Here is a 24,237-nt window from a genome sequence, read left to right on the forward strand (position 1 = left end):
CGGACTGATACATAGACGCCCACCCCTTCGTCTCTTCCCCTATTCATTCCTAACAGGAGACGATACTGGTGACCGCACGGGGCGTCTGCCGGGCCATACCCTCCCGTGTACTCAAGAGGAATCAGCTGTTGCCAAACAGTTCTCGGCCTCTAGCCTCCGAGCTGGCCAATAGCAAACCCTGTCTCTTGCCCCCAAGCTCAAGTCCGAAACCAGCGAGACTTTGCGATTGCTGAATTCCCATCTGAGGCAAAAGTCTGGGCTCGGGCATACATCGTCGGGCTGTAGGTTCGCCTTCTCCGACGCTTAGTATGGATTGGGTTTATACTGCTACCCTAGGGCTCCTGTATTAGCTAAACTTGCACGACAAGGGGAAAATACACCTTCCACTCTCATTCTCCACCCCTAAACCAAACCCGACTGGCAACAACCAAAACTGTCATCTTCGAGACATTCAAGATTCGTACAATACGAATCACCATTTCCGGTCGCAAATTTCTACAACGACGACGCCGCAACTGACAGCAATTGAAGCTGACGGGGATCCAGCTTAGGAGGATATTGTCGCTGAATAATCGCCAGTTAACTTGGCCCACCAACCAATCACAAAACCAAAGTTGAATGGTCAGGACAGGTAAATCTCGCTGAACCAGCGAGATAGGTGCCGAGCTGCTGTGCAGCGGACCTCGATTCATTATACTGCTGCCTGAGATTCTGTGGTCTACAGGCAGCTTTCAAGTCGACAACGAACGGGTCATACGTCTCGATGGACTCGCGCAATTCAAAGTCCCAAGATGTTGAGTGGACGGAGCCACGCCAGGGGCAGACAGGAACGCCACATCCAGTCGAAGATGAAGACGAAATTATGCTCCGGGCTCTAGGTGTTTGCGACGGATTTAGACCAAACGCGGTAAACTCAACAACATCATTCCCGGACAGGAATACAGTATCATCTTACTTCAGCGGAGGAGATACCATTCCGTCGACGCCGGTAGATCGCAACCTGACGGTGTCGCCGCTGAGTCGGCAATCGAGCATTTCAAAACCACCCATACCAGACGACCCATCCGCAAAAGGGCATGCACTTGGTAACGAGGGTATACATGCATTCCACAATGCAAGACCGTCATATCCAATCTCTCGTCAGGTTAGCTCAGCAACGTCGATATCTACGACATCATCGGCTTTCACCGATGCTTCGCCAGTAATTGTGCGGGAACAATCATATCAGGGTCCAACCGGTCCATCGCATCCTTACACATTGTACCGCCAGGACATTGGCCTCAACCGGTCCCTGAGCGTGAGTACCACATCGACAGTTAGGCCACCGCCAGAGCAGCCATTTGTGCGCCCTATAGGTCCAACCCATCCTTATGGTTTGTACGCCCAAAACACAGTTGGTATTGATCAGGTCGTCACTGTGCCTGGTCTGGCAGCAGGAGGGATTGTTGGATTTCCAGGTATCGCTACGGACAATTACAGACGGAGATTGGGGCCTGATGGCGAGGAAATTGGGGGGTTGATTGGCCCTCACGGACACACAGAGGAGCTTCCACCATACACGAGATATCCCGATGAGCAGTACGCTCGCAAGGTGAGGGATGCGGAGGCGCTCAATTCACCCTCATCATTGCCCCCGTCAAACCAACCACAAGTTCAGCAGCGACAGCAGGACGTTCAGCAGCGGCAGCAGGACGTTCAACAGCGACAGCAGGACGTTCAGCGGCGACAGCAGGACCACTCGGTGCAAGCACCGGCACCGATCCCCGGTGCTGGCGGGATTGGCATAGCCGCGAGAAACCCCGAATTTGATTCTGTAGAGGATCTCACTTCGCAACATCGCCATTCCTCGGCAAGTTATATATCAACTTCAAACCTCAGTCAGCACAACTTAAACACAGCCGCCGCGGCAATTGTATCGGAAGACGAGAAACCTACGAAGCGGTGGCGGACCGCGGGGAAAAGACGGATTTGCGGCGGCATCCCATACTGGGTCGCTGTTTTGCTTCTCATCGCACTTCTTGTCGTGGGGATAATAATAGGTACCGTCGTTGGAACCTTTGTTGCCAGACGAGGACAAGAACGAGACAACGGAATAACGAGGGCAGCACCGTCGCCAGGAACTCCACCAGTGTACGACGCCTCACCGACACCTACACCAAAAGATCTAGCCGAATTGCCCGAGGGCAGGTTTGCAATGCCTCTTGTTATTAGACAACAACCAAACATCTGTTTCAATGACACGACACACGCACCAGCCTGGTCTTGCAGCATCATATTCGGACTTGGCGCCGGAATGTTCATGGACGTCAAGAAAGAATCCGATAAATACAGCGTATCGATCGGAGCCAACGAGACCTTAACCATTAACAACGGGCTCTTTGCGTATGGTACGCAGCCTCAGGTTATCCAGGGCAGTCACATCCTACAGACCGCCAATGACCTGCTTGAGCCGAGCCGAGGCACAGCCTGGTACAAGATGCTGCCATTCAACAAGACTGTCATAGTGCCCGAAAATGCGCTTTCAGCGACTATGCCGAACTCGGCAGCTAGGTTCCGTCGGGCATTGAACCCACCAGTTTTTGGACCTAACGACTTCAGGCGCAAGTTAGTTGCGCAGCCTGGCGACAAGCCATGGATCTGCACCTGGCCCGAAACCCTACTCGAGATATTTATATACCCCAACCAAACTTCCGCCTCAACACGAATTGGTGGACAGTTATCCAGCATAGCGGGAGCCACGCCAACGAGCCCTTCGCTCACTAGAGGAGCGCCGTTTCCCTTCTTGACTGGAACATCAGTTCCGACTGGTTCGTTCTCTGACTTTTTTGGCGCCACCGATCGCTTTCCGCTTTCGACTCCTGCCCCGACGCCCTCCGCCACGTCGGGCGATGGCGAGTTCGGATCGGTGTTTCCGGGATACCCTCGGGTGGTCAAGCTCGAGGAGCGGCGTGTTAAAAGATCACCTCGGCCTGTATGTCGGCAAGTCTCGATTGAGAGTGGCGGCATAGCCAAGCCGGTCATAATGAATGGAAGGCCCGTGGAGATCACTATCCAGGAACAGGGCAACAGTCCACCGCTGAGGAAGCGTGGTGAGGAGGATGAACACCTACAACCCAAGTCGCACCAGATCGTTCGCAGAGATCCGGCCGATATAAGCGACTGCGGATGTGTATGGTTCATCAATTGATTACCCCATAACTTGTTTTCTGTCGTTACTATATCCTCGGATGAACCTCGGACTGTGGCTGCTCATCATCTTATTCATTATTATTTCTCTCTGTCTTGGAGGCTCTTTTTCTCTCTCTCGATATTTGCTCAAGACCAGTCTTTGGTGAAATTTATCCACAGCAAAATGTACGATTCTCGTTAAAAACCCAGAAAACAAGGTCAACCGAGGGGCGTTTTTTCTTTCTTCTTTTCTTTGCATTGTTGAGCGGTTACTCACTTCTGACTTTAGGGGGACATGGTTTCCTTTACTTGTTATCTTTCTTCTCTGAAATACATTTTACGAATGGTATTTACAGCATCCGTTACACTCGACTATCTTTTTATACCAGACGAGGTTGCAAGCCAGAAAAACCTTGCTTGTTGCGCCATATATCAATGCATGGGAGTCAATCCGACCTGGCAGCTTCTATTCTACTCAATCTTGTCCTCCATACCTACCTACTTCTTAATAAGTTTTTTTGTTTGAAGTCGGGTGTCAATCTGGCGGTTAACCTGTACGGCGGATATCTTCATTTGCAACCATTATTCTGGTATCTACCTACCTACCTTAGCCTTCCTTACCCACATGTTCTTGAGCCTCGGAGCTTTTGGACTTTTTTTTTTTTTTTACATGTTCCATACCACCCAAACTACTATCTTCGCATTTATCATATCAATGGTTACACATCCATTTCACGTTTTCTTTTTATCACGAAGCGGCTGAAAATGGGTTTTGTTAGGGGACTTTTAACCATCCATCTAAATCCAACGGACATTTTTTTACCTATATAGTCTTCACAGAATGCAGTAATGCTTAAAACTCTGTAGCTTTGGCAGGCCAAAGTAGTACAGGATTTTTGTCTCTTGATATACACCGCACAAAATGCAGACATGTGAGGGCATATCGAACAGATGAGGGAGATGTCAGATATGTTTCCGAGATGGCTTTCCCAGATAGATAACAATATTAGGATTTCTCTCTACTTCTTGTCGTCTGCCTCGGTCCCATCTCCAAGTCTACTCGCACCATCAGGCTGGTGACTGTCTGAATTTCTAGTCTCTCCATCCTTTTGCCTCTTGGATTCAAAATCAACCGTCGCACCAGCATCAGCAACCCCAGAAGCACCCAGGTCCATCCCCAAGCCGTCCAAAAAGCTCTCGGCTAGCTTCTTTGCCCTCTTCTCGCCAACCTCCCTCCTCCTCTCCTCAATCTCCCGCCTCCTCCTCTCGGCATCTTCCCTCCTCGCGCGGGCCTTCTCCTCCCTCTCGGCCCTCACCCTCTCCGTCTCTCGCCTCTCGGCCTCCAAGCCTTCCATCTCCCTGCGCCTGGCCTCCTCGTCGCCCGCCGTGAACGAGTAGAAGCCGACGCCGCGGCCGCGCATCTCCTGGCGCGCGTCGTAGTGCGTCGCGGGAGGCGGCGTGGCCGACCGGTCCCGCTTGCGCGCCAGGCTCTCCATGGCGTCGGCGTCGGCGGCGGCAAACGCCTCGCCCTGGATCGCGTCGCCGAATATCAGCCCCTGCGGCGCCGCCGGGCGCGCAGACATCTCCACCAGGTCGGCCGCGGCGGCCAGGCCGGACCGGGCGCGCTGCTCAAGCCGTCGCGCCTGGGCCGTGGTCACGCGCCGGGCGCGCCCGAACTCGTCCGTGTATGTCACCAGCTCCGTGTCGTTGTTGTTGTTGTCGTCGTCGTCGTCCGAGGAGGAAGCGGATGATGAGGTGTCGTCTTCGATGCGGTTGCCGGCTTCGTCGAGGTGCTTCTCGGCCCACTTGCGGTCAAAGTCGACGAGCGGCGCCCGGTCGCTGTTGCTCGAGGGGATGTAGTCGCCCCGCTTCATGGCGGCGTACCGCCGGGCTTTCTCCTCCATGTTCAGCCGGGCCGCCTCGCGGTCGCGCTCCGAGTCGTATGTGCCGGTTGGGGAGCGCAGGCGGAGCTTGTCCTTTTTGTTACTGGTGGTGGTGGTGGTGGTGGTGGCGGCGCGGCCAGGGCGGGTCTTGTCGTTTGTGGTTGATGCGTCGCTGGTGTGGCGTTTGGTTTTGAAGATCTCGGATGTTTTGGATGGGCGTGGCTTGGAGGAGGAGGAGGATGAGGGCTGGCCGGGTTTCTGGAGTAGCGAGGACATTTGAGCGGCAAAGGAGAGGGAGCTCGAGAGGTCCATTTCCTTGCGCTGGCGTTTTGGGGCCGGTCGGCCGTAAAGGTTTGGGTCTTGGGGCATTGTCGCGGCGGATTGTGGATATATGTGTGTGGTTTGAAAGACGGAGGGCACACAGCTGGAAGGGAAAGAGAGTGGATGAAGTCGGCGGGCGTAGGGAATGGCAAGGTTGAAAAGATAGTTGGCTTGTCAAAAGACAAGACAATCGCAATTGCAGGCTTGGTAATGCGCTGACGTCGCCTGCTTTTTTTCTTCTTTGGCGTACTCAGGGATGTTTACTGGCGTAAGTCAGGTACGCGCTAGGCTTGTAAATTGGGCGCTGGAGCACAGATCAAGCAAAAGAGAAATGGCCGATATCGGCAAAAGGGTTGCTGCATTCCTCAGTATCGTGGAAGCACATGCAACGGGGTATACTTTTCAGCTCCAAGAGAGATACGAGAGAGAGAAGAAAAAAAAGAAGAATAAAAAAAAAGACAGAAATCAACTTTGGGACGGTTTTTTGATTATTTTCACCTTTAGAGCTCCTATTTGCAAACTCTTTCACGTACAGGCGGTACACTATGCAATCTGACTCAGAACCTTGATCAAATCACCAGTAACTCCCATGGCAGTAACATCACCACCAGCACCTGCTCCTTGGATGATGAGAGGATTGCTTCCATAGCGCTTGGTGTAGAAGCTAATGATGTTGTCGCTGCCCTTGAGCGCAGCGATGGGGTGCGAACGATCAAACTTCTCCAGCCCAACCTTGACCTGCTTGCTCGCCACATCGATGCTACCAACGAAGCGCACGACCTTGCCCTCCTTCTCAGCCGCGGCCTTGACCTCCTCCATCTCACCATCAAACTCGGGCAGCTTCTGCAGGAACTCATCACCGCTGGCCGCGGACTCGAGCGCCTTGGGGATCAAGCTCTGGACAGGGAACGACGTAGGAGACTCAACCTCAAGCCCGGCCAGGCGGGCCAGGATGGTAAGTTTGCGAGCGACATCGAGTCCGTTAAGGTCGTCGCGCGGGTCGGGCTCCGTGTAACCGAGCTCTTTGGCCTTGGCAACCTCGGCGGACCACTTTCCGCCCTGTCCTTCGGTCGGGGCGAACGAGTTGAAAAGGAACGACATGGTGCCGCTGAAGACGCCCTCGATACGGGTGACCTCGTCGCCTGTGTCGACAAGGTCCTTGAGTGTCGAAATGACGGGCAGGCCTGCACCGACCGACGACTCGTGGTAGACCTTTGCGCCCGTCTGGGCAGCCGCGGCGAAGATGTTGCGCCACAGGTCGTAGGAGCCGGAAAAGGCCTTCTTGTTGGGCGTCACCACGCTGACTCCCCGGCTCAGGAACTGTGGGTAGCTGTCGGCCACGGCCTGGGAGCTGGTGTTGTCGACCAGAACGACCTTGGCAGGAGCCGAGGCGAGGTAGTTGACCAGCTGGGGGGTGGCGAGTGGCTCGCGGGTCGAGGCGGCCAGAGACGACACCAAGTCCGCGCTACCGCTGGTCAGGCTGTAGACCTCGGAGTAGTCCTCGTTGAAAAGGGCCTTTTTGCTTGTCGAGATGTAGCAGAGGCTAAGCTGAGGGGAGGGTCGGCGCTTGGCCAGGGCCTGAAGCTGAGACAGGAAGCATTTTCCGACTCCACCGGCGCCTTTATGATTTGATGATGACGTTTTGGTGAGAGCTTTAGCTCATGCACTTCTCACATTTTATAAAAGCTCAGGTTTATCGTGATGGTGCAGGTCAAAGTGCAGATATAAAAAGGTAGGCATTGACTAGGTATTGCTGTACATACCGATGATGGCAATGTGAACTTGTTTCGGGGAAGCCATGATTATGAGACTTCTACCTGATCGAGGGGGGTTATAATATGTTCGTGACTGTTGTAATGTTCGACTTGTAAAAAGTTCGCTCAGTCTTGTTGGTGGGGTTCAAACATGTCTGAGTTTGTTTACATGAATATTCCAGTCATGTTAGACTACAACTCTCCGATAACGGCGACCTGTCCATATTCCATAATAGTCAAGCTCCCCTCCAAATCTAGTCCCCCCCAATAGCCCCGTATTACCGGGTTGATCCACTGCAAATGAGCACCACCAGGGCGAAACCCCACCCACTGCAGGGCCCGAAGCTTAGCGTCGCATGGAGACTTGAACTTGATTGAAAGCATCAAAAAAAATAAATTCGTCACATGCATTTTGACCCAGTCAATTACCTAGCTCCTAGGCACATCAATCCTCTTTGGAAGTGAGAGCAACATCAAGAGGCTGCCCTCAAAAGAAACACAATGGGGCAAACTGGGAAGCCCAACAGGAATCTCCGCAAGGAGTACCGCGAGGCGCAAAAGAGCAATGGCGCGGCAGCGCTTCCCAAGAAGAAATTCTATCGCCAACGCGCCCACGCGAATCCGTTCTCTGATCATAATTTGACATAGTGGGTATTCACATTTTCGTGTCAGACTTCAACATTCCTTCCTATCAGTTGACTCTATGCTGATGACCATGGCACCATCCTCAGCCCCATATCGCCAGACCATATGGACTGGGCACCTCTGTATCCAGCCTACAAAGCACCAGATGCGGATGAGAATGCGGATGCTACTACTAAAGACTTGACAGCTACCAAGTCGCTGCCCAGGAGGTTACTAAAGGATGTCGAGGTTGCCGACATTGGATGTGGCTTTGGCGGGTTGCTGATGGCTTTGTCACCTGCCCTCCCCGACTCCTTGATACTAGGTAAGGAAGGATAGAAAAGCAAGAGCGGTGTCACTTCAACCAGGTAACTAACCACCGTCTATTATTATTTTTTTTCTTCACACATCACACAGGCATGGAGATCAGGACACAAGTGACGGGCTTCGTGCAGGACAAGATCCGAGCACTACGGACGCAGCACTCTGCGACGGACCCGCAGGCATACCAAAACATTGCGTGCGTGCGGGCCAACACGATGAAGTTCCTGCCAAACTTTTTCACACGCGGACAGCTCTCCAAGGTGTTCATCTGCTTCCCAGACCCGCACTTCAAGGCGCGCAAGCACAAGCAGCGCATCGTGTCGACGACACTCAGCTCCGAGTACGCCTTTGTGCTGCGGCCGGGTTCGGGCGTCGTCTACACCATCACCGACGTCAAGGACCTGCACGAGTGGATGGTCGAGCACCTCGAGGCGCACCCGCTGTTCGAGAGGATCGGCGACGAGGAGCAGGAGGCAGATCCTTGCGTTGCCATTATGCGCAGCGAGACGGAGGAGGGCAAGAAGGTCGAGAGGAACAAGGGGCACAAGTATGTGGCTTTGTTCAGGAGGTTGGAGGATCCGCCGTGGTGATGAGGAGTTGTGGGCAATGTTGGGAGGATGGAGAGGTGGTTTTTTTGCTGCTGTTAGAACCTATTACAGAGGATAACAGGCAGTGTAAGGACGCGTCGAGCGGTTGTTCTGCGTCGTTGGTTACGACATTTCCGTGTCTTCTTCGCAACTTGCGCCCCTCCAGAGCGCCTTGAAGACGTTTCAACGACTTTCCAGACGGACGATAAAGCAAATTATACCAACAAGTGGTAAAAGGCACCCAGATTTGAAAACTATCGTATCACAGATACACTAGAAACTTTCCGGGGCCCGTACACAAAATCTCCCAAGGGATCACCGCACGGCTCGGTCACACAAGGGAGTATCCAGTTGGATGATCGTTACAGGCATCAGAGATTTACGGGGCAGCGCAGATCAGATAAACATAAGTAAGATCATTGCCACCAAATTTCCTATCAGCATTGATCAGAACTCGCCTGTCGGTATAGGCCGTAATTAGCAGTAGCCCCTTGCAGATAAAAAAAGAAGAAGGCAGCATTCGCTGTTCGCAGGGCTTAGTGAGGCACAGAACCGGAGATTAACATCAAGGGAAAAATACGAGTAAGTCGAGTCTGAGGAACTAGGTAGTATCGATGGTCCCCTTTTTCTCGCCACGATCGTGAGATGCCCTCGGGGAAAAAGAAATGATAGCGTTTGTTCATGGACCGGTCGGGCCTTGCCGCGTAGTTTACTACGTAAGGTAGGTAGATGAAGGTTCTAAAGGAGAAGATAGGGGGTTTAGGGTTTGGGGAGTTAGGGTATGTAACAGGGAAAACCATGTCATTAGGTACCTGCCTAGACTAGAAGGTGTTTTGTGTAACCTTGGTTGGTACGAAGTTGTAGTACATACTGTAGATACGCGGATTACCACGACTGTTAGCACGTGATCTATGCTCAAATCCTTCCTTCCTAATTCATTTTAGTGAGAGATCGATCGTCAGGGCAGAAGCCCAGGAAACGAATGAAGTAAGTCACCCTTCGGCCGAAAGAAACATTATAATCTCCAGTCCCTTTTACGTCCAAATGACTCTTCCAACCCAAGACATGCAATCCTTCACATCGCGTAACAACTGCCCGAATTTACCGGCCCCAACTTTTTTTTTTTCCTTGTGTGTAATTCCGACGTCATATTATCTAGGCCTCAGTGGCTGGTCGTCGGCAACATGCATTTCAATCAAAGTCAACCGGAGCGACAAGATACCAAGACATGCTTAAAACTCCATACGTACATTACTTGGCTCCGATCTCAGTCAAGATGTTTCTTACCAACGGATCTTTTTCCTCTTTGCTTACCCACCCAAATCCAACCTGAAGGGTCAGTCTAGACCTAAAATTGCCTAGAATCAGGTTGTTTATGTTTTCTTTGACGGCATTGTCGGCCGTCCCTGTCAATAAGACGGTACGCTTGGCAGAACCAATCCAATCACGATCTTAGCGAGATAGGTGCCCACCTCCAGCGCTTCCCACTACCGTACCGTAGGGCTTTTCTCGGGGGGCTCGCCCCGTCGTGGGGGGGGGGGGGGGGGGGGGGGGGGGGGGGGAATTGCCTCTTTTGGAAATACGCACCTTATGCCGCCGAACGGCTTCTGAGCCGCCACTAAAGCCACATGGTTTTGCCAGGGTGTATTCTGGATGGATGCATGTGTTCCTTGGTAAATACGGACGGCTCGATTTCGACAACCAGATTTTGAGCAATTGACTATTTTCTTCTAATTTACCGGCTACTCCGCTGAAGAAGTAGGTCGCCCATTCGAGATGTCGGCCACGGTCACTTTTATCACATTAATCAAAAGGGACAGCAAACAGTCACAAACAGCAATTGCGTGGGCAGCTGGTTTGATGTCAAGAAAGAATAGCACATGACTGAAGTTATCTGACTCGCCTAAGCAAGCAGTCAGTGCTAGTTTGCTCGCTACCGGCTGTGGCCGCCACGGGAACATATCGCACCCACACCCCCAGCTTCTTGTTCAGTACATAGCACCCGAAAAAGTGCGGGCGTTATCATGCCGTTAAAACACAGACTTTCGGTGCTTGCCTAGTCCGGGTCCAGGCCCGGGAAGGTGGGACATGATAATCTAAATGTAACCCTCATTCCCATGTTGGCATCTGCCAGTGAAGTCGCACTTCACACTCAACCCTCCTAAAGACGGTGGACCTTTTGGGATACCCAGGATCGGGAGGCCTTCTTCTTGGGCCAAACTTGAATGGAAAACGCTTTGATCAACTTTCCCTTGCCATGTTCCAGACCAAATGCTACGCGGACCAGGACACTGCAGGTTTCCTAACGTCGCCAGCTCCGTATTCTCCCACATCGCGCCTACGCCCATCGGTTCCAGATATGTGCGTTTTCTGGTTGTCGCTCCACCGCCGCGTCTTTTTCCTCCTATCAACTCTTGTTCGATGAGCTGCTTTCTCTATCCAGCGCGTCTGTGGCCATGGCGATTCGGGACGGGGGTCCGGCTCTACATGGTAAGTCTTTTTTCTGTCTTGTCGACCACTACCTCGGGCCTTTGAACCAACTTCTAGAACGAACCGAGGCTGTAATGCATATCCACATCACAAATTCACTAGCATTCGTGCATAATTATTACGAAGTACAATGACCACAATCAGGGCCGCTGGTTGACTTTTCTATTGAGCAGCGGCCATGATCCATGTCACGTCGCAGTCTATGATTGTGCCATTGCAGGTGAAACTCTGCGAGGATGATGCAAAGATAAGGTCTAGAGAAGACAGCAGCTCATTTCTGGAGCCGTTTGTTTCATAGGTGTTGCCTTTTCTCGCCCTAAGCCCGAAACAAGTTATCTGTCTCCATGAACTTTGGAGTCTGTCTGGGGCAAATACATAGCGATTGGTGCTTTTCAGGACTATCTCTTGTCAATACTGCAGGCAGCCGTGGCTCCATGGGGCATATACTTCGTGGCAGGTGAAGTCATCGGCTGGAAGCATGGTGCAATTCAGAGCACGCAACGGAACTTCACAAATATGCACAAATACAATGCTGCCATCTCTAGTCACTGGAGAATCGCCACGCCGTCGGGTCAGTATCCCGCTGTTCCTACAGATCTTGTGTTTTCCCACCAAGTCTAGCCCAGTCTCTACGCCAGTGACTGAGGCACCAGCCAACAGGTTTTTACACATGGATGAGGTTTTGATTTATTTCTCGCAGAGGCGTGTGTTTACTCAGCCATACGTGCTCATTAGCTATGCTTTTTTTTTTGTCCAATCTCTTCAGGGCCGCACATCTGTCAAATTCTTGGCGAACATGAACGGAACACCCACCCCCCTTCTCCACTTAGCACAGGGTAAATCAAAGTACAGAGAGAGACTACTCTAATCTACTTTGACTACAACGCCTAGAACTATCTAGAACTAGAGCGATTTCACACCCGTCCTGCCTGACACATGCTTAGCGTGGAACTACCCCAGGTTCCTTATCCTAGTGCACAATCAGGCATCGGTTTACTGCCTGACTATTCACATCCGGCAGGTAGCACTGCGATTGCGTTATAGTACATTCGTTTGCCAACCGCCACTACAACATCTGCCGACACAGTTTGTGGTTTGGGGTATATCACCCCTCCTCTATTGTTGTAAACTTTTTTGAAACTTGCGGCAGTTGGAGTGATTGACGGCGGCTCATCATGAGCAACTGTTGAATGCAAGTCGTCCAGGCCACATACACACACACACACACACACACACACACACACACACACACACACACACTACTCGTGTCATCAATAGTAAAGTAGACAGACAGCAAGCAACCCTCCTTCTATCCCCATATTGTCAGTCAGCATCTGTGGGGTAAATCGCCGATGCATCACTGACATGGCGGCATTCTATCTATTATACTGGGCCTTGCCTGGCAGTTGGGATCAGGTGCCGTCCCATTGCTCGTAGGGCCTATTTAGCCAATTTTAACCAGATTGTCTTGACTACCGGCCCTACCGATTGTAGCATCCCCCTTGGAGCCCAAAGAGGACGACGTTTAGCGCACGGCCTGCTATAAAGTAGCTAGTAAGCTCTTGGTTGTCGAACCTTGGTACGGTCGCACTCTCAACCAAACCTTAAAGCCCTTGTAATGGCATGCTTTGTCAGACCTGACAGACCATGCCAGCTCCCGATCCAAGGTTTTGGATTATTTAATGTGTTACCGTGTACGCGAGTGCGTCCATCCATTTTGTTGCCCGCATATTTCGATTCTACGTATGTATGCACTTTCCAGCCCGATGGCAATCTATTAATTCTCCGGGGTAATCAAACCGCAAAGCTGTGGTATTTGGCAAGGGCTTGGGTTCTCTGTCTGCGCTTGGTCATGGGTGCGCTGGATGTATGGCTGCGCATTTTACATTTCCACCACTGCCATGATTGCTGACGAGGTTTTAAAGACAGACAATAAACTGTCGGCACCCGTTTCTTTTCGTTTGATATATAAAATAAAATAAAAAGCCGGTTCCGTCTAGTCCTCGGGAGGGAGCGCCGAAGAAACCAAAACTAAGCGGTAGTGGGGGTGTGTCTGACTACTTCGTAGTTATACACCCTCCTTATCTGGTTCATTCATTTCGCATTACAAACAAACCTACAGCTTGGTTGATGGTAGAGAGATTTTTTTTTCTCCGTTTCTTTAATCTTATGTTCACACCCTAGGGGTTGCTTGCATGATGGTTCCACGCCGCTTTCAGAACTTACACCGGTGCTAAGAACAGAGCCATAATTCCTCACATATGCACCCAAGTGGGAAGTACCAATAGTAAATCATCCCCCCCTTTTTTTTGTTCTTTCATTGCTACCTGCCTACATCAGGGCTACCAAATTCCAGACTTTTTCAAGCAACGAAATTACCTCGTCATAGTAGCATCGAGGGGGGGCGGTGGGCTCTGATTGACTTGCAAATCCCCCTGTTCGGCTCGTTGCGAGCGGCGGGTATGCGGTTAGGACGGACCTCCGAGGTGAGTCGCCCTGTGAGTGGCTCCCCTCCCATGTTGATAGTCGGTCAGTCAGCCATATAGGATTCTAATCCCGTTGCCCCCCCTATAGTATGTATGTTTTTTTTTGTCTTTTTCTGGCAAATACGGGGACCGAATATGGTAGTTATAATGGTTGTGGTGGTGGTGGGCCAACGGCAGTGAGTTTCCGGGTTCCAAAAAATCTAGATTGACGGATGCCACGTTCAAGGGAATTACTGAAGACCCTCAACAATCGTGAACTCCCGGGACTTGAGGCGGTGTTTTTTTTTTCTTCTCTTGGTTCGTTCTTGGCCGGGATGTGGGCTCTGGGGGGGTGTAAGACGGAAAATGCAGCTATGTAGGTACGGATATCTGCTACTGCATCTCGAGTTGATAAAAAGCCCTTTTCCCATGTTCTTTACATGATGCATAGCTGCACTCTCTTTTCATGTCCAGTCACCTTCCATCTCCTATTTGAGCAAGTGTGCAACCTTTTAGGGCCATCACAGTCAACCCGTATCATCCCCAAGAGGAGTTCCAACTCATATCAACTCTTTGTCTTTTTACCAAGACTCTTGGACATTCCTTTCCCTTTAAAGCCTCTTTATACTGTTATCCTCTGGACATTGGTCAATATCACTCGCTGAAAGGGGGAAACATGGCGCAAGGTACGGTAGGCGGCGACTCGCACGGGGGTAGCAATGGTTATGCGGCCGCTCAGGAGGCCAGGTTCGCAGCCAGGAGGCTCGTCAACTTTGAGGTGGCCACCATATACGCCACGTTCCTGGCGTCACTCATCGGCATCTTCATCATCACGCATCTTGCCGGCCGTTTGATCACAAAAGTCCAGCGATCAAAGTCGACGCCGTTGTTTCCTCGATTCATCTCCCGGCCCTTTACCGTCATCTCTAGGTGAGTCTGTTTTCTTCATGTCGTCCAGCGTATCGAGCTTTTCGGAGCTCTCGCCCCCATTCTTTTGGTTATGGGATATGTTCAGGGGCAAGAATGGTGGTTGCTGACGAGACTTTGAACATCAGGATGTATAGGAATGTTGCTCTTCGGAAGATACCTCTCTTCTACTCGGGCGGCCATGGGCTGCTGGTCACCGTCTACTTGGCTATGAATGTGGCCATGTGCATCATCAAGGTCGACTTTAGCAGCTATGGCAATGTCGCCGCCAGGCTAGGATGGTATGTCTAACCCACCTTGTAACAACTGGAGGGAGAAAAAAAAAGGGGGGGAGGAAAGGGGGATATTATTTTGCTGTTTGCAGAGGGGAGACTAGTGTCACTGACAAAAAGATGGCGGGAACATATTAAACAGGCTGACGACGTGCAATCTTGCTCTCGTGGTATTCCTCGCTCTCAAAAACACGCCGCTGGCGTTCCTGACGGCCTACTCGCACGAAAGGCTCAACAACCTCCACCAGCTGGCCGGCTGCGTCACCTTTTTGATGATGGCCCTCCACTCCATCCTGTACACGATGGTTTTTGCCCAGTCCAACAGGTACGAGAAGCTTCGGGAGCACGAGCAGATCGCGGGTATCGTGGCTAGCTTTGCCTTTTTGGTTCTTGTTGGTACCGCCATTACTATGCGGCGATTCTGGTATGTTTTCTTTTTATTTTATGCCTCCTTATCCACCACTCTGTGGTAGCCCCTTTTTGATACCAACCGGCCTCCCTTGGAGCAAAAAAGAAAAAAAAAGGCCGCCCCCTCCCAAGAGGCGACGCTGACACACCAGATATTATATACCAAACAGCTACGAGCTCTTCTACGCAACGCACATAATCTCATTCATGGTCGTCATGGTGGCATTTTCGCTGCACCGGCACGAGTTCAAGGATGTGATACTCTACATCATCCTGGCCATCGCCGGCGCGTGGGCGACGGACCGTCTGATCCGGATGGGGCGCATGCTCGCCAACAGCGTCAACCAGTCGGCGACGGTGCACCCGCTCCCCGACGGCGGCACGCGCATCGTGCTCTCCAAGCGGCCGCTGGGCAGCCAGGCCGGCAAGCACTGCTTCCTGTGGATCCCGGGCGTCCGCGCCCTCGAGGCTCACCCTTTTACCATGATCAGCTCGGACCCCGTCGAGTTCGTCGCAAAGTCGTACGACGGCTTCACGCGCGACCTGCACACGTACGCCGTCGCCAACCCCGGAGCCAGGCTGTGGGCTTCGGTCGACGGGCCCTACGGCACCTTTTCCGACCCCATGCAGTTTGACAAGATTGTTCTCATCGCCGGCGGGAGCGGTGCGTCCTTCGTCTTTGGCCTCGCTACGAATCTGCTCGAGCGCATGGGCCCCGATTCGACGAGGAGTATCGAGCTCATCTGGGCTGTTAGGACGCATGGTGAGTCGCGTGGATGCTGTTTTGATCCCTTGGATGTGAGGGGTGTGTTTTGTGACTAGTTCTAATCATAAAATAACGATAATTCAGAGAACCTCCTGTGGTATGCAGACCACCTGAGAACGCTCAACGATCACGTCAACTCGCCAAAAGTAAGTTGCATATCTTGATAGTCCCCCCCTCTCCCTCTCTCACCTATCCTGATTTTTCTATACCCAACGTTTGCTAACATGACCTACCACTCGTTCAGTGCAAGGTCTCTCTCTACGTTTCCCGCATGCCCTCATCTGCAAGCTCATCGCACATTGATTTCTCAACCCGCCCACAACTCGGATCCGACGGCGAAAAGATGGACGCAGAACCCCGCTCCCCAGATCTAGAAAAGGTTCTGGAGGGTGAGAAGCCAACAGCAAAACAGAGCGCCGACGACGAAAAGAAGGACAAGAAGGACAACATTCAAGAATTCCAATCCGCGGCGCGAAGCGACATGGAGACGTCAGACGAGGACATGAACAGCAGCCATGACAACACCGTCATCCTCCTCCAACAACAACAACAACAACAACAACCACAGCAGCAGCAGCAATCCACCACCGCCACAACACAACAACGGCAGAGCCGGCGACAGAACGGCAGCTACGACGCCGAGGCACACTCGTGCACCTCGTCTGCGTCGTCGACGACAACCATCCGCCACACCGTCACTCCGGGTCGGCCGCCCGCAGAGGTCCTGATCCGCAGCGCCGTCGAGGCCACGCCCGCGGACCAGCGCGTGCTCGTCGTCGCGTGCGGGCCAGACTCGCTCATGCGCGCCGCCAGAGACACTGCTGCCAGCTGCATCAGGCCAGATGGGCCTGGGGTGGAACTACACTGTGAGCAGTTTGGGTGGTGACCTTTTTTTTTTTCTTCTTCCTTTTGTTCTTTTCTCTCTGTCTCTCTCTTTACGATGGCATGTTTTGATTTATGTGGGACTTATTCCTTGGGTGGGACTATGGGTTTTTAGACAGCAGCGATGTTTTTTTTTTTTTTTTAACCGTGCTTGGCGTTTGTTATGATTGTAACAACGTATCTTTCTTTTTCGGAAGTGTAGGGAGGCCTCTCTGGAAGTATCGAAATCTCTATTTTGATTAGTTTAGGTATAATGATGAGGGAGGTTGGGGTCAATACAGAGACACAAAAAAGAAATAATCCGATGTTTTTGTTTACTCAGCCTTTATTGCCCCTGTTTCAATAGTGAGGCCTCAAATCTAAACCTCATGGGGAGGGTTCATGTTCACCTTACTCAGGAGTTATCCCGTGGTATGTGGGCTTTTGGCGAACGATTTGCGGTGCGCCCCGATCGCGGCCCCCCCTTGCTGGCCCCTCAAAAAAAAAAACGAGATTTCGACTCAGCAATCCCCCTTGCTCGCTCGCCAAGTCGGTAAATGCCGGTGTCGTCGACCCGCTGAGACGATCGATCCCCTAGCCATGGGACGGGTTCTGGGGGTAACAACCCACTGGGTCTAGCATCCAAACCCACTGACAAAAAGACCCCTTCCTCTTCTTTTCGCCACTGTTTGAGGGAACGAAGTATGAGCGAGGGACAGTGCCTGGGAATACGAGACTATACTACAGGTTATTTTCAGGTAATAAGAACATGGCAAGAAAGAAAAACATCGGATGAAAAAAAAAAAAATGAAGAAAGAAAAGAAAACTGATGGAGAATGCATGCAAAAGGGGGTATCTCAAGTTTAAGGAGAAGAGGAGAAAAAGAAGCTAGGAATAATTCTAAAAGAGAAAAATGCTGTAAGAGGACAAAGCAACAACAAAAGTGAATCCAACCTATGATGTTAATTATACATTGTACGAAGTGATAAGAAATGTAGAGAATGAAAACTTCAAGACAATGAATAGTAATAGTAACACAAATCTTTCCTAAAAGAAACCCAAAGATGGAAATAGAAAAAAAGAAAATATACAGCCCAAAAACTTTTATATATCGAAAACGGAAACTTTGGACAAAGGAAGATGACAAAAGAAAACGTAGCGAGTGGTAGCTCCCAGGCATATTAGTACAGAAAAAAAAAGCAAACGCGAGAAAAAACAAAAAAGACAACAAACGTATTTCCTTTAGTTGTACACGCAAGATGGCCTCTCGCCCCTCCGCTTTCATGACAAACAAACGCTGCCACCCGATGAAGAATATGATGACGCTCCATGATAATGCTATGATAGAAATAAAACAGTGACGGGCAAACGCAGAAACAAAAAGAAAAAAAAAACCAAAAAAAAACCGGATGTTTTAAAACAACTTATAAATCAAGAAAGGGACCTTAATTCGTTCCATCATTAAGGAATTTCATCCTCCTTGCTTGTACTCAAAAACACCATAAACCAAATGGAACGGGAGAGCGAATAGAAGGGTCAGATGGTAGGCGTGCTCTAATGAGAGAAAGGTATATGTGAAACTTGATGCCAAAGGGGGTTGTTTGGATGTCGATGTGACGGTAGTTAGTCTGTTCTCATCATGAGATCAGGCAGAGATTTCATATTCAAAGAAAGCCATGGTTTTCAGAACATCTTGCGCCGATCCCCGTCAAGTCTTTTCAAGACGGCCAAGACATCGGCAATGATGTTTCCCGAGCTTCTGGCGCTGCAGTCTTGCTCGATCTGACGACGTGCTAGGTCGATGACTCCAGCCCATCGACCATCCTGGACTAGAGTGTTGATAGCCGCATCATCCGTCGGCTGCAGTGATGCCGTCAAATGCAACCATTCGCGAGCCTCTTGCTCGGAAGTCGCGATAGGACGGTCGCCGATGCTGCCGTCGACTGCCGCCGCTGCTCTGGTACGGCATGCCCAGCAGATCAACGTGCAAACAAATATTCCCCAGTAGTCGGTGAAGGCACCGACTGTAGATTTGACAGTAGATGAGTTGGACAGGAATTCAGCGAGTGCCCTGGTGGCATATACAACTGCTCGTAGTGCCGACTTGTCAAAGTGACCTGCTGTCTTTGAGAAGTTTGAGTCGAGAGTCTTCAGGGATGCAGTCCACTGTCGAATGCGGCCCTGTTGATAAGGAAGGTTCTTGTGATGAAAGTTTCCTGGAGAGCCGGTGACGGCCAGAAGCTCGTGGAGTGGCGTATGGTGAAGAGCCAGGTAAGTGTTCGCAATGGGAGAGTATCGAAACAGTTTCGCAATACGATCCTCGACCTGAAAGGCTGCCGAATACGAGACAAGTTGGGTGGTGAACTGATCAGAACCAGTAGCCAACAGCGTGTGATCTGACAAACCCCTGCCCAAGACGCGTTTGGGAAGGCGTAAAGTCTCGGTTGCCAGGATAAGAAACTGGTCAAACGACCTCTGTGGTCCGTTCCTTGCAGCCATGCTACTCCCATCCTCGGGTAGCATGGCGGCAACGGTCTCCGAGGGAGGCATTGGCATGGGAGTGCCGGCGGCAGGATTAGAGTTAAGAATTGCATCCCATTCCTCGGCGGATCTGGCATCCCAGAGGTCCTGGCTCGGACCGGTAAAAGTGAGAGGCGGGGCGCTGCCTACCTCCAACATGTTGAAGTCTCGGGTGCGCGAGGTCTGGTGATAAAGTGAGGCATGGATGTCCAGAACGAAGCAGGAGCTGGCGAGTCGTCTATAGGATTCCTTGGCCAACCAATTGCGCCAGCGATTTTGTGCTGAAAGTTGGGGGTTGCTCTGGGCCGTGAGAGCAGCGTCGAAGAGAGAGTGGACCTGATTGATTGCCTGAAACTGGTCTGAGCATCGCTGTCCCGGAGAAATAGTGGCTGGAAAAGTGGACGACTTGACAAACGGCTGCACCACACGGTGGTCTGCCGAAAATGACAAAGACATGGAAGAAGACGTCGAGGAAAAGGAGGAAGCAAGAGATGGGAAGCTGGCTGCAGATCCCCTGCGGAAGTCGAGAGGGTGAAGTGAAGTGGGCGTACCCGAAGAGTCGGAGTACCAAGAAGAACAAAAAGCGGCAGAGAAAGGAGAAGGAGAACAAGGAGACAGCTGGGCAGTAGGAAAGCCCAGTGTGGTATCGGCTCGGCGGCCCAATGATTGACGAAGAAACCTTGAGTGACTTACCCTCGAATACAGATTCTCGAACGGTTTCGAGGGTTGATGGATAAGGCGTTTGCCCCTGAAACGAGCGAGGTACTCGCACAAGAGTATCGCCTGCATTGTCTGGAGGTTCCACTTTGGTATCTGCATACGAGGTTTGCACGCGGCGGCCGTCAGCTACAGCTGCTTCCCGATGATGACCATGTAGAGTCATTACTGCTTTGACGCAGGGGAGATCCTACCCTCCTCACTTCCTCCCATGCGTGCTTGTGGAGAATGTTACTCCTCACGCGATGCTCCAGTCCATCCAGGCACTGGGCTCCAACCGCCGCCATGGCCGATCGCAAAACGTCGTCGCCAGCCTCGTCCGACATGCGCCGGTGAATAAACGGGTACTCCGGGTCAAGGTTGTCCCAGTAAACATCTTCGTATGTCGGCATGGCATTGTGTATATGTCGCGGGAGCGGGCTGGTCAGAGAGATGGGGCCGCTTGCACAGCCGCTTCGGATCCGAGAGTTGGCAAACCCATTTGGCCCGACACTACCATCGTCTCCGCTCCCAAAACCAAATCCCGTTCCGTGAGAAGATGAAAAGCCGCCACCACCCGAGCTGGCGGTGATGCTTGGACTAGGAGCCACCGTCATCATTGGCTTTTGACGAACGAAGCCCGAATTCATCCCCACATGATCCGCAGGCATGACCGGCACTGGAGCGACAAGACCGCCCATGAGCGACCTGTTGCGTATTTCAACCCCAGAAGGCAAGGAATCGCCTTGACTTTCGTTGCCGCGAGGGAAATTGGACGCCCGTGTGGAGTTTTCATCCATTGCTAATTGCAAGTGGTCCGCTTGGTTCATGGCCGGGTAAGGACCAATCGACTCATCAATAAAACTGCCATACGGATGACCAAACTCGGAATAAGCCGAAAACATGGGCGGGCTCACAATGGAGCTGGGCGAAGTTTGTCCTTGACTGTAGACATAGGGAGTTGTCCAGGGGCCAGAGGATGTCGTTTCGACACTAAGCGCAGGGTACATTTGAGGGGAGCTTTGTCTTGGTACTGCCCAAGGAGCATTCAGAGCTCGAGGGTCCGAAGGAGTAGAATATGTGCTACCATCTGTCGAAGACTGATACATCGGAGACAAGGAGAGATCGGGTATCCCGGCATCAGGGACATGGAGGGACGAGGATGGGCCCGAAAGACCTTCTGTGACCACACAAAGCTGTCGCGCTTCACGGGGTGCCTGATAATTCACAGGGTTGAAAGAAATCTGTGAGGGCACGGGATCATAAGTTGTGGGTACTGTCGTATAGCGTATCGTTGGGTTGTCTTGAGCCGAGGGTGACAGGGTATAGGCCGAGTTGAAATCCTGGGAAATACGTCGCGGTCCCGCATCGATGCTAAAGCGCTTGGAAACGTCAAACGGCGAAGCTTGAGAGTTCGGGTTACCAGCCGGACTGCTGTCAAAGGCGTGATGCAGCCTGGTATGATTGATATTTGGCGTTGAAGGCGTGTCATTGGGTGCTGCCTCGGTAGGTGCTCCTGGTCCCGAGCCTGATCCGGATGTGGTTTGAGAGGCCCCGGAGGAAGGTCCCTGGCGCAGAGTCACATTTGAAGTGTTTGCAGGATATGTAGTTGCTCGTCTACCAGGCCCTCCAGATGGCGACTGGTCCCTGTTTGGGCGGGATGGTGTCGGTGCCGAATCACCTTCCTGGCTAAAACGATTGCAATTGCGATGATGTCAGTATCAGACAGACCACCAGACAGATAAAAAGTCCCACTTCAAATCAACTTACTGTTTCTGCTGATGTCGTACAAGCAGGTCTGCCCGATGAAAAGCACGATCACATCCTGGAACCAAGCAGGGGAACTGCGGGGTTCCATGTCCGAGCTGATGCCGTCTATATATTGCGATTGGTGTTAGCCATCCAATTCATTTTAGAGGTGCTGCCCGTTGCGTCGACAAAACCATGTTTTGTGTTAAATCATATCAACATGTTGACATACCTTAGGTGCTCAGCTCTTGTAAATGTCTAGCAATCATTAGGTTAGCAATCTCTTATTCCAAGGCCACAAACATCATGCCATCAAGTCCCCTCTACCAATCAAGTATTATACCCCATATGACATACCTTTGCCGGTCTGCAAATATCACACACGTGAACAGGTTGGCCCTTCCTGGCGCGGCTGATGCGCCCGGTAATGGGGGTCAATCTGATGGGCGATTCCAAGTGGGTTTGTGGCTGCAGTGGTCGGTTCGGAACACTCGACGACGCCTGACCAGAGCTGTCAACAAACCCACCCAGACTGGCGGCGCGCCCAGGTCCTCCTCTCGCTCCCATCCTCATGGGAGACAAAGGGGAGTAGCTATGTTGGTCCATCGTTCTGGCGCTTGTGGTGCTGTGGCGGCGCAGGGCCGCAGGCCTTGCGGACAACGAGGTCGCTTCCGTGGGCCCTGACTGACTATCGGATGAGCCAGTTTGGTACGATCCTGCCTCGGCAGACAACTGTCTTGAGGGGAGCGTGATTGTCCTGAGCTGTGTTCGCGGTGGTGGTGCTGGTGGTGGTGGCCCTTCTATGATGGCTGATATCGCAGTCGGAGACGTATAGGATCTGGTCGTAGCTGTCGTTGCTGTTGATGTTATTGATCTTGTTACCGGTATCAGTGGTGGACTTGTGGTACCGAGATTTCCTTGTCCTGATGGGGAGGCTTGTCTTTGATATGCCGAAGGATCAGGAACACGGGTCCCGGAGGTGGTGGCGAAGGATTCCGCAGCCTTTTTATCGCGATGCGGATCTTCGTGGTCCACGTCCACATCCATGATGAATTTAAGACTTGACATGATGAGCGTCACCCGAAGTAGACGTGAGGTAGTAATCCGTACACAGCCCCCTGTAGAAGTTGCTTGCCGGAGAGCTACCCAGGCGAGCTATAGAATATGATAGGGTGGAAGAGAGGGTGCGGTGTGGTAAGGCAGAGGGGGTGTCGATGTAGACAAGGAAAGAAGGGAGGCTCAACTCCAAGAGGAGGGAGTGAGAAAGTTGGATGGACGGGGAGGGTGAAAGAAAGGAAAGTAAAACAACAAAAAATTGGAAAGAGGAAGAAAAGAGATGTTCACGCAGCAGCAGAACAAGAAAGAGAAAGCACGCCCTCAGCCTTCTGACGGTGCGCAGCCAAGTGGAGGTGTGGTCAAAGAAACGGTTGCAGTGAGCTCAGTGGTCTTGTTGCCGCGGCTAGAGCCAAGAACCAGGGAAGATAATAGAGGACGAAAAGAGAAGAAAGAGAAATGAAAAATAAAAAATAAAAAAAATAAAAAAGGTACAAGTCTTGACCTGCAGATTTCTCCATGAACAATGAAACCTAGAAAGAAAGAAGAAAAAAAGTGTTGTACAAAGACAGCCTCCTAACAACGGAAGAGAGAAAAAAAAACGAGGCACAGCGATCAAGAGCCACCAAGATACAGTGTGTCTTGTCGAGGCTGAGGGGCAGGATACCGCTTCTGGCATGGCTGCGCTATAACAAGCATCCTTGTCGTTGCAGCTGACAGGGGCGTCTCCAAATCAGGCACCACGCCAAGGGTCAATACCTTGTAGCAAAGTAAGATCGGGTACCCAGGTCATACAGCGAACCCACTGCACTTTTCCATGTCCTTGAACCCTGTACTCGACCTCATCGGCGCAGTCCCCTCTATGGTGTGGTGGTGTGGCGTGGGAGTACTGTACACACTGGAGTACTTTCGATGCTGACAGCAAGCGCACGCAGCCTTGTCTTGTTATTTTCGGCTGCTGTATGTATTGTAGAGAGTCGCATCACCAACCCAATTGAGATCAAACCACCCCCGGGCGCAAGCGAGCGCCTGGCGGCTAACTATCATCAAGCGCATGTCTACTCCAAAGGAGATTTTGTCCCGTTCCTGGATTGAGCAAGCTTGTCGTCCATGTGCCGCTCTGAATCAGTCCAATCTATGTTTTCATTTTTCATTCTCAGCTGGCCGGCCTGCCAAGACCCGGAGAGCCCCGCCGACCTGCAATGTTATGGAGGCCCTCGAGAAATAACACAGAAGGATCTCGGTAACCCAAATGCCCGGTCTTGTTGGGCCAGAAACATCAGCAGATTCCCTCATGTCTGCTCTGTTAATATTCTGATTCATATTATTCCCCCTTTGCTCCTCTCTCAAAGGACGGCGCGGCCATAAG

At 51.6% G+C, this 24,237-nt stretch overlaps 6 protein-coding genes across 6 annotated transcripts; 3 read left to right on the forward strand and 3 right to left on the reverse strand.

Moving 5' to 3' along the window:
- Positions 1–763: 763 nt before the first annotated feature.
- On the forward strand, positions 764–3,187 carry PgNI_08223 (uncharacterized protein; the record flags this gene model as incomplete). Its single annotated transcript, XM_031128222.1, has 1 exon — positions 764–3,187. The coding sequence occupies one exon, from the start codon at positions 764–766 to the stop codon at positions 3,185–3,187; it is 2,424 nt and encodes an 807-aa protein (XP_030979244.1).
- Positions 3,188–4,187: 1,000 nt separating this feature from the next.
- On the reverse strand, positions 4,188–5,420 carry PgNI_08224 (uncharacterized protein; the record flags this gene model as incomplete). The annotated part of the gene is made up of 1 exon (XM_031128223.1): positions 4,188–5,420. The coding sequence occupies one exon, from the start codon at positions 5,418–5,420 to the stop codon at positions 4,188–4,190; it is 1,233 nt and encodes a 410-aa protein (XP_030979243.1).
- A 424-nt stretch (positions 5,421–5,844) lies between these two features.
- PgNI_08225 (uncharacterized protein) lies at positions 5,845–7,246 on the reverse strand. The gene is made up of 2 exons (XM_031128224.1): positions 7,136–7,246; positions 5,845–6,991 (listed from the first exon to the last, which is right to left on the reverse strand). The coding sequence occupies exons 1-2, from the start codon at positions 7,170–7,172 to the stop codon at positions 5,916–5,918; spliced, it is 1,113 nt and encodes a 370-aa protein (XP_030979241.1). The 5' UTR covers positions 7,173–7,246; the 3' UTR covers positions 5,845–5,915.
- Positions 7,247–7,561: 315 nt separating this feature from the next.
- Positions 7,562–9,045, forward strand: PgNI_08226 (uncharacterized protein). Its single transcript, XM_031128225.1, has 3 exons — positions 7,562–7,773; positions 7,858–8,075; positions 8,168–9,045. Exons 1-3 carry the CDS (start codon positions 7,628–7,630, stop codon positions 8,662–8,664), a joined length of 861 nt encoding a protein of 286 aa, XP_030979240.1. The 5' UTR covers positions 7,562–7,627; the 3' UTR covers positions 8,665–9,045.
- A 4,367-nt stretch (positions 9,046–13,412) lies between these two features.
- On the forward strand, positions 13,413–16,875 carry PgNI_08227 (uncharacterized protein; the record flags this gene model as incomplete). The annotated part of the gene is made up of 8 exons (XM_031128226.1): positions 13,413–13,438; positions 13,541–13,637; positions 14,206–14,546; positions 14,681–14,824; positions 14,958–15,239; positions 15,394–15,986; positions 16,074–16,135; positions 16,234–16,875. The coding sequence occupies 8 exons, from the start codon at positions 13,413–13,415 to the stop codon at positions 16,873–16,875; spliced, it is 2,187 nt and encodes a 728-aa protein (XP_030979239.1).
- A 1,658-nt stretch (positions 16,876–18,533) lies between these two features.
- Positions 18,534–22,883, reverse strand: PgNI_08228 (uncharacterized protein; the record flags this gene model as incomplete). Its single annotated transcript, XM_031128227.1, has 6 exons — positions 18,534–19,739; positions 20,064–20,183; positions 20,282–21,755; positions 21,837–21,941; positions 22,048–22,073; positions 22,173–22,883. 6 exons carry the CDS (start codon positions 22,881–22,883, stop codon positions 18,534–18,536), a joined length of 3,642 nt encoding a protein of 1,213 aa, XP_030978645.1.
- Between the last annotated feature and the right edge of the window lie 1,354 nt (positions 22,884–24,237).

This window comes from Pyricularia grisea (assembly GCF_004355905.1).
Source record: "Pyricularia grisea strain NI907 chromosome V map unlocalized Pyricularia_grisea_NI907_Scaffold_6, whole genome shotgun sequence".
Lineage (NCBI taxonomy): Eukaryota > Fungi > Ascomycota > Sordariomycetes > Magnaporthales > Pyriculariaceae > Pyricularia > Pyricularia grisea.